The sequence below is a fragment of the Cucumis sativus genome, chromosome 7, assembly GCF_000004075.3.
Source record: "Cucumis sativus cultivar 9930 chromosome 7, Cucumber_9930_V3, whole genome shotgun sequence".
NCBI lineage: Eukaryota > Viridiplantae > Streptophyta > Magnoliopsida > Cucurbitales > Cucurbitaceae > Cucumis > Cucumis sativus.
In genome coordinates, this window is record NC_026661.2 from 14,369,680 (window position 1) to 14,379,381 (window position 9,702).

The 9,702-nt window shown below is 33.0% G+C and overlaps 1 protein-coding gene and 1 non-coding gene across 3 annotated transcripts; one reads left to right on the forward strand and one right to left on the reverse strand.

The window, feature by feature from the left end:
- Positions 1-1,137: 1,137 nt before the first annotated feature.
- On the reverse strand, positions 1,138-4,516 carry LOC101209608 (protein ANTAGONIST OF LIKE HETEROCHROMATIN PROTEIN 1). 2 transcript variants are annotated; one of them, XR_004218521.1, is made up of 3 exons: positions 4,225-4,516; positions 1,431-3,865; positions 1,138-1,353 (listed from the first exon to the last, which is right to left on the reverse strand). XR_004218521.1 is itself a non-coding variant. In XM_011660835.2 (2 exons), exons 1-2 carry the CDS (start codon positions 4,370-4,372, stop codon positions 2,811-2,813), a joined length of 1,203 nt encoding a protein of 400 aa, XP_011659137.1. In that variant the 5' UTR covers positions 4,373-4,516; the 3' UTR covers positions 1,138-2,810. The 2 variants fall into 2 exon arrangements, 1 of the variants encoding a protein (XP_011659137.1); XM_011660835.2 differs by having other exon boundaries at positions 1,138-3,865.
- A 1,397-nt stretch (positions 4,517-5,913) lies between these two features.
- TRNAK-UUU lies at positions 5,914-5,985 on the forward strand. Its single transcript has one exon. It is a non-coding gene; the product is annotated as a tRNA-Lys (tRNA).
- The last annotated feature ends 3,717 nt before the right edge of the window (positions 5,986-9,702 follow it).

Genomic DNA, 9,702 nt, shown 5'->3' on the forward strand with positions numbered 1-9,702 from the left:
TCATTCTTCCCTAGCTTGACCCCTTTTTAATACAGCAGCATACTATCTTGCAGTTTGAATATTTATTTTTCAAATATTTTTATTTTCTTGTGTTTCTTTATTTTTCAATATTTAAATTATTTTCCAAGAAGATTAAATGAAATATTTAAGAGTGTATAGGATATTTTGACCAGATTGTTATGAAATATTGTGACCCATTAGGCTGTGGTATAATTGGACCTATTTAACTGGCCTAGTAAGGTAGAAAGCTCTTTTATATTTTCTCCTCCCCTTCTCTTATTTTTCTTTTTTTCTTTTTTCGAGACTTAGGTTCTGCTTGGATCTTGTCTTTCTTTTTTGTCACATTTTTCTCTTGCTTTCAAATATCAGTTTGGTATTTTTTTACTCCAGAAATCTTGGATTTTGATACATCTAAAATCTAGAATGTTGGCCTCATTTGTGGGATTGGGTTGTTGATTTATTGATGTCATGTTTTTACTTTAAAAAAATGATAAATGATTAGTAGAAGAAGAAATATATTGGAATGGAAATTGGATTTCAGCTCGGGTAAGGGATTACTTTTGAAATTGGGTAAAGACTATTATATTATTGTATGTTTTACTTGAATGTCTTGAATTTAAATGTGTGTTTGGATTACATTTTCAAGTGTTTAATTTAGAAAAGTAAGTTATTTTGAAAAAAAAAATTATTTAGAAGACACTCAAAAATAGAGTTTTAAGTGTATTTTAAATAAGTTTTAGAAAAAATAGTTCAAAACAAATATTAGTTTATGAAAAAATATTCTTTTCTTAATTCAATTCAAACGAATTCAAAATGTCATTTATCAAAACTCTTCTAAGAAATAAGATGTGAATTGTATATGCTATAGCTATGTTTTGTGGAAGTCATGTATACCATTGTCATGTTAAAGACTGTTGGTCTAATGTTAATACTCAACAAGATAGATGGACAAGGTAAACTACTTCAACAATATATAAATAACAATATTTACATTTCAAATGAAAAAAGCTCTTTATAAGATACAAGTATCTTATGAATTGTTGGAGAGCGTGAGTATTAAAAGACAAATAAAAATGAGATCGTAAAGCATGAAAACGTGAGTAACTGAAAAAGGAACATAAATGAGATCGTGAAGCATAAAAACAATGAGAAAAATGATTGAATTGACTAGAAAATCAGAATGAATTTTGTATTACAAATCGAGCTCAAAACGCTCAATTCAAACATGAGTTTTGGATTACATTACACTACAAACTACCATACATCCCTGAATGTGAAGGAAGTAGAGCGCACCTTAGCTACAGACTGAGCAGCTTGACTCAAAAGTGATGGGAAGTCATCCAAAACATATGGCTGCACCAATGCATAATTTAGTTACAATTGGAATAAAATTACAAATAAAATATATTAGTAAGAAAAAGACTCCCTACAGCTCGATCTTCTCCAATTATATCTTCTGGTGTCTTTCTTTGCATACTGCAATGGAGCCTCTGATATAGATGCAGAATGGTTCTCCCCCAAAATCTACAGCTTCAAAATTATAGGGCTAAACATCAATGCACAAACAAAAGAAAGCCAAAAGCTTGAGTCTTAAGCTGTTGATTCATGAGTCCAACATGGAGGCGTTGTGGGCCCCTGTCACACTTTTTCCTTCCACTTGAGTGAAATGAATTAGAACTTAGAAAATGAAATTTTGTGAGGTTAGTTGTGGAGTAATTGTACTCAAACATTAATTCCAAGTAAACTACGCTTTGTCTGTTAGGCTTTCCAGATGCAACTCCTACATTTTCCTGGAAAACCATGAAAGGATTAAAGGAACCAAGGAGAAAATGAAAAAGCTTTCAAGGTGCCAATAACAGACTTCAACTTTATGCTCATTTCCTCGTTTTTGTTATCAAAATGGGGGAGTTATATAATCCACAACCCGAAAGTGCTGCAATTTGTCTCAATATGCTAATAAGGAGTCAACTCCTCTTAAATGATGTGAGATACTCCGTTCGTCCTTTATCGTGCTATTTTGTAACTTCATCTTGCCTCTTTACATAACTGTAGCAAATAGGAGTTTTCTTTTTCCTTTCTCTTTATAATAAACAAATTTCATTGATGTACTGATGCATGAAATCTACAAAAGAAGAGCAAAAAGACCAATCCAAAGGAGCTACAAAAGATTTCTCCAATTGGTTAAAAGAGAAGAAAGAGAATAAGAGCTATAGAAGGTTGTGCATTTGCACCAAGTGAAAGCAAGGAATGCAGTGTGTTCAAATAGCCTATCAAAGGTGATTCCCTTATCGTTTGAAGAAGCGGTTGTCACGTTCATTCCAAATGCCCCATAAGAAGGCCCTAATAAGGTGAATCCACATAATTCTTTTACCATCAGTGAAAGGTTGACCGGTTAGGGTATAAGTGAGGAGATTAATGATCTCATTGAGAAGGGCAGTCAGTCACCCAAAGGAGAGTAATTTCCTTCCAAAGTCTAGCAGCATAATTGCAGGTGATGAACAAATAGTCAGGTGTATCAGATTCTGCCGTGCATAAGGACAGCAGTTAAGTGAGAGAGCAATGTAGTAAGGTAAGCGCCGCTGAACTTTGTGACGTGTATTAAGAGCCCTTTGACTAATCTCCCAAAGGAAAATAGGAGTTTTCAGTGAAGAATATATACATACAGAAACTAAAATGACACGACTTAAATACTCCTCTTCACAATGGGGAAAATTTTGAACAAAATATGAATTGCTTCATCAGTTGTAATTACAAATCTAAGTTATACCAGACCGTTGACAAGTTCTTGGAAACCAATGCAATTTCGAGTCTTACGAAGAACAAACTCTCTCTTTATTTTGATGCAAGTGCTTGGCTAAGTTTTCCCTTAGATTGTTCCCTAATGGATCTAACTGTTTACAACAATGCTCCTGATATCCCAAATCATGATGACCAGATAAAGCAACATCTGGTTGTAACTCATCTCCATTGTCAATTATAATGTTTTGAAGTAAACAGCATACCAGTATAATGCTTGGCAGCTTCCGCTTATCGGGTCTCCACATCACCTTGTTGAGGATTCTCCAGCTGCCCTTCAACTGAGAGAATGCCCTCACAGCAAGCAATTTTGCAGCTCCTTGCACAGCATTGAAGTTGAAATTCAACGGCGATAGGTTATCATTTTCGTAAGGAGTAATCAACCAAGGAAGAAGAGGATAACCAACTCCACCAACTAAGTATTCTCTGATCTCTGACCCTCCAGAGAACTTCTTTACATTCCCATTCAAACGTTCACCGGCATCGCATAGTTTGAAAATTCGTGAACACTTTAATAACCTACTAGTCGTCATGGCCCCAGGCCAACCAGTTACAATATCAATAAATCTCATCTGGTGATCAACAATTCCCTGCAAGAACATACTGTAATTATTGTTGGTATCACACCAATCATCTGATGTTTGTACAGCTGGAAGTGTCATAATGATGTGTGTTGCATCTATGGCTCCACAACAATTAGGCAAACCAAAGAAAGCTTCAAACTGTGATTTGATTTCCTCCAATCTAGAGGAACTCGGCCACTGAAGATGGTGCTTCGCACGTTGCTCCAAAGCTTCGACAAATCTCCAAGTAACCTGAGAGACTGTGGACTGGCCAACTCCAAAGGCAGCTCCCACAGAAACTTGCGATTCACCCGATGCCAATCTTCGCATAGCAATTGCAACCTGCTTCTCTACACTAAGAAGTCTCCCTTCAATATTGATAAGCCCAGACGGTGGCCTTGAAATGAGATCCTCTCGTACGAGGGAACAAATGTAGTCGAAAGTTTTTTTCGACGTTCGAAAGAAATACTTGAATCCAGCTGCTTCATCATTACGTCCAGGAGAACCTACATTTAGAAAGATATTTGAAAATGACTCAGCCATCAAAGTTAGACTGAAAATTTGTAATGAGCAACAGTTCATAAATTCCCAACTCTTCAACCATAGCACCCTAAACCTGAATCATTCTCAGCATTCCAATGAATACAACAAAAATCCTATTAAATTCACAGAACTGATCTAAATGGCTAAGATTTTCAAACTTCCTCCCTCTACGAAACCTCTCTCACTACTTCCACAGCTACTAAAAAGAAAAGGGCAGAAAATACTCAACATTTCAAAATGATCCAGGCAAACGAAATATGAAGTTCAGGTCAAAAGAAAAAGAAACAAAAATGAAGTAGAAATGTTATGATTGGAGAGTGACCTGAGAGGGAACAGTTCTTGTGCCAGAAAATTTCCCACCAATCAGGGTCTGATGCTCTGGGCTCCATGGGAACAACGCTCAAATTTTTACGTTTCTTCAGTTTCTTGGAATCCTTGTTGCGCTTCTTCGATTTCTTTGTAGGCGCCATTTCTGATTGAACAAGGAATGAAACGTCCAACGCCCGGACTCTTGTGTGTTCCGTTCGTGGGTTCGTTAGCACCGCCCGTCCTGCTCCCAGATTCGTGATTTGCTCGTGAAATCTGTTTCAGGTTCGAGTTTTGCATTTGCTCTTCGAAATCAGAGACCCCCGCCGGTTCGGCCGGTCCAATAAAAGCGGTTTGTTCCATTAATTGTCCAATAATAGTTTTCTGTAGAGTGTAGTCTATGTTAAATTGATACCTAAATATGGCATTTTCTTATATCTCTTCTAAGTCCTAAGTAACTTTGGGATATGATGGTTTGGTAAACAAGAGGGTAAAAATTCCAAAATAATTTTTTTCAATGAAAGCTATAAAATTTGTCAACATGAGTTTAGCTCAACTGACACTTGTATACCAAACAATTGTAAGTATTATTCAGTTTATTAAAAATTTAAGATATATATGTTTGTTCCTCACGTAACCATTATCTCGCCAGGTTGACAAAACAAACATTTTGTACCGTACTTCTAGAGTGGGGTTTCTGCGAATTATTTTATTTGTTGGATTCTTTTTTTATCAGTGGTACATGCAGTAACTATTTTCTTTAAGGTGAGGAAGAACAACATATTTTACTTTCCTCTCTTAAAATGTGCTTCTTCAAACCGAAAAAAGGCGGTATTATTTGAATTAATTGAAAAGATAAAACTTGAAATTGAAAAAAAAAAGTTACAGAAAGAAAAAAATTCATCAGAAGATTCAAGTTGACCAAAGTCAAATGATGACTTTTGACTAAGTTAGGGGAGAAATTGTTAGCTTAGTAGAATTTTCCCAAAATAAGTGAAGTTATGAGTGAGCTTCTTGTTTTGCATTTAGTGTCTTCACCTGAAAAGATATCAATAATCACACTTCAATTAAATGTTAATTATTTATGGAACTCACATTTGCATGATTTTGAACATTTATAGATGAAGCTTAATTTGATTAAAACTTCTACGAGGAGTGTCGGTTTTTGCTGAATTCTTACACTTGTTTACCAAATCACACTAAAATCAATCACATAAACGATCCCACATTCTCGTTCTAAGGTCGAAGAATTGTTGGAAAGACACTGGTTGTGGTTTACAACATATTTATAGAAAATTCGAGCAACAAAAGCATTGTTCTCTCTTTTTCTCCAAATAACAAGCGTGTCTTAATTTTGAAAATTTATACACATGCATGATCGTGTTTTACTTTGATCGGCTTCCACTACTATGTTTATTTATCCTTCATTATCATTTTTTATTTTTTGCAATAACGTTTGCTATTTTCTTTTTAAACAACAATAATTTACACCTCAAACACATATTATTATAACTCAAACTTTTAAATAATTTACATTTCAACCTCAAACATAATAAATGATTTCATGCACCAGATGTCCCTAAATTGGAATTTTAATAACAATGATGTGATAATTCTCAAAATCACAAAATAATTATGCAATAGTTTTGTTTTATTATTATTTTGTAATAAATAAATAATATAATTAGGATTTGTAAATCAAAGTTCCGTTGTCGTCCAGCGGTTAGGATATCTGGCTTTTACCCAGGAGACCCGGGTTCGATTCCCGGCAACGGAATTTCTTTTCTTTTTTTTTACTGATGAGTCGCTTTGGGTGGCCAATTCTTTTCGTGAATCATTTTTTTGTTCAAATAACAATTGCTTTTTCAATTGTAAGATCAAAATATCATTAATCTAACATTAATAAATTATCCATTTATAAGTTACTATTTTTAGATATATATTTGAAAGTAAATTTGTTTTTAACGAAAGGATTAGCATTACGCTGCTGAGAAGAGAAGGTTGGTGAATAGAAGTTGATGCAAACACGTTTATGATATACTTTACTACCAAACTTTTTTAAAAGAAAATTTCTCGAAAATAAATTATTTATCCTCATAAAATAAAGAAAAATTATTATGATACACATCTCTTCGTATTACTCACATTAAAAACGGTTAAAATATTAAAAAAGAAAAAAAATTATCACATAACTAGAAAGTTATGATATATGATGCACAAAGATAGTTGCTATCTAAAATGCAACTGAGATGGAAAGTTCAATTAATAAATGATTGGCTTATAATATATTGACAAATATTTATTAACAAGATGGATAATAGAGTTGTTTTGTATTGATTTCAGAATATGAAATTGGACCAATATTAGTAAATTTATGAATTTTTTGGAATCATTAATTGTAAATTGTTTTTGAATAATAATAAAACCTCCATCAACAATTTTTTTTGCAATGAAGTGTTGTTCTTACCTACCGTACTTACTCCATGCTTTTCTTTCTTTCTTTCTTTCTTTTTTTCCTTCCAATGGAGTCCATGCAATAATTATGTTGACATTTTGGCTTTTATGTTCTCTATGGATGGTGATGGTTAGAGTAAAGTTAAATTCTCTACAATCTATTTCCTCTCATATAGATAGTCAAAATAGTAGTTTTAAAAACACGTTTTTTTGTTTTACTTTTGACTCATAATTCAAATAATATTTCTTTAAATATGAAAACTATAGTAAACAAATTGAAAGGAAACAAGCATATAAATTTAAAAAATAAACTTTATCAAAAACCGATGACAGTTGTTTCACAAATTTAGTTAAGTTCAACGTTATAGATTATAAATGATTTATTAAGTTAAACTATGTGTGAATAGCACTCCAAACATGCTATCTTATAGTGCCTCTAATCCCTCTCGTTTATGACGTTTAAAGTGCTTATATGACCATATTTGTAGGATCTCGAGAAAATCATGTAGTTTGCAATGCATTAATGGCAATTCAGTGTTATTTTGGAGCAATTAAGAACTAAAAAGAACAATTAAGCTTCGAGGGAGATCATCATAAAGTTTCCCCAGGAGGCTTGACATCGCAACGCTGTATGCAGCATCATTTTAGTAGGCATAGTGCTGCAACACTCCAGAATTTGACAGAAATATGATCACACGTGCACGCTTACTTGACGCTACAACACAATAATACAATCTAAGTGATTTATAAAGCACTAGGCTCGGTTTTGGCCATTTTTGGCCAAAACCCATGAGATTTCTTTCTTATATGCATTGTAATGAAAATTTTGGCCTTAAGTTTCATAGTTTGATGATGGGTTGAAGGCCTATAGGTCAATTTTGAGGTTCTTTGAGCATTTTTCTAAGGATTTTATGCGATTTTGATGAATGCTATCAGGTATTTCTGATTTCCTCTTATTTTCTATTCTTGATTGAATGTCTAGTATGAGTGTATACTAAGTAGATTAAATTGACAACTTAATCACATCTACTTGTATGTTAGTTTGCTCACGCTATGCATATTAAAGTTATCCATAATTGTAACAATAACATGCTTAATTTGAACAACAATAGGTTTTAGTTGTAGTTATGGTTTGACTTTAATGCTTCTTTTATCACTCAATAATAAAGGTCATGAAACATACATAAGGAATGAAAATATGCATGGTAGGTTAGATTTAACCAATTTAAACTTGATGTTATAATCAACTCATGACCTTAATGCGATTAACCAAGTAAATAGGTTTTCATGCATGATGTTTTGGAATGCCTTGAATTGGTTATATCATTATGAACAATCAAGTATGGAGTCTTGTTGTATAATTAATTATGATTATTTATAATTTTGATCATTGGGCTTAGATACGTGCATTATATATACTTTTTGATCTAGTGGTGTTGTTTTGTACTCTGAAACATTTTCTCTAATAAATTCTTTCTTTTATACTTCAAAGGTATAGCTAACACTCTATTAATGAATCATTTATACTTGTGTTTATGTTTATGTTTCTTTTATTTCCTTACTTAACTTTGTAACACAATGATACTTAGTTTAAGAATATACATCTATGTTGGTTTTCTACAGGAAGTTTGTCTTGCTTTTCCATACAATTGATTAGACTTGATAATGGTTTTCTACAGGAAGTTTGTCTCGCTTTTCCATACAATTGATTAGACTTGATAATTGAAAATTAAGTAACTCATGAACTCAGTAACTCATGAACTCAATTCACATGATAAATCAATGAACTAATCCATTGATAGCCCAACGGTCTCTTAATCAGCAAAGACAATCTTATGCATTACTTTTTGTCTCCTGCTCAATATATCTAACTTTATGCATTTTAAATCCCTACATTTAGATTTTATGGCAACCAAAACCCAAGACTTCTGGTTTTCTTTCCTAAAACATGTTTTACTTAGAGAGACTAAGGCTTCCTGGTGGTTCAACTCAATCTTGTCATTAAGAGTACTTCTTAGTTCAAAGTTCTTGATTGAAAATTATAAATTCTATTTGCATGATTGAAGACTGTGAGGTATCATATACCATGAGTTTGTAGCAGACTGCACGTGTAATAATGGTTCAAGTCGTTGACTCAATTTGTTTTCATTTCGAAGACTTGACCAAAAAGGAAGGTAGGAACATAATTTCACAAGATGGAATTCACTCTTTTCCACGTAGAGATAGAAGATGAGTAGTTCCCTTAAGTGTTGATTTCGAGACTTGAACAATGGAGTCTCATTCACATTGACCGAAGAGGGCCTTGATTTATAATTCGACCATAAACAAATTGTTCATCAGACAACCAATGTACTTAAGAAAATAGAGGTAATTACAAGAGTAAAATGGGCATTTGATCTAGATGTAATTACGAATCAATCACTAAGGATTAACTTACCTGAAATGATTATATTCATGAACATAACATGTCCAACAAATAATTTATATTAAAACCAAAGCATTTAATTAATTAACTAATAAGTAATTCATTAATCAAAACTCCGTTAAGGCAGGGGAGTGGAAAGATAGACAGTTGCTCTCTCTCTATTGTATTGATTTTAACAAAAGCTCTCTTTTCTGAGAGAGGTTCTCTGCAAAATAAAAATCATTCCTTCCCTTTTCTCTTCCCAAAGGCCCCTCCCACAAAGTGTACTTTTGCCTATAAGCATAGCCAAGGAGGAGGTTTTGGAACCGTTCTCCACAAAGTGTGTCAAACCATTCAATAATATACTAACCATTTTTTTAACAAATTTTTACTGATTGTACTTTCACAAATGGAATTGATAGATTTGAATCCCTTCAAGTCCACATGCTAAATGAAGAACTATTGTGAAATTTTAATACAGTAAAGGCAGACAAATTGAGAATTTAAAGAGATTACAAGACAAGTTCAAGTTATCTAAAGGATTATGAATAACCTATTTGGAACGACATGAGATACATGTTCCTATTGATTTCTTTGGTAAGGAATTTAAGCAACATAAACAGCAATGACACTCAA

Bases quoted from the DNA above. Each gene is read 5' to 3' on its own strand.
- LOC101209608 (XM_011660835.2), bottom strand. From the start codon at position 4,372: ATGGCGCCTACAAAGAAATCGAAGAAGCGCAACAAGGATTCCAAGAAA. The intron at 3,866-4,224 runs GTCACTCTCCAA...TTCTAAATGTAG, and splicing joins CAAGAACTGTTCCCTCTCAG to GTTCTCCTGGACGTAATGAT.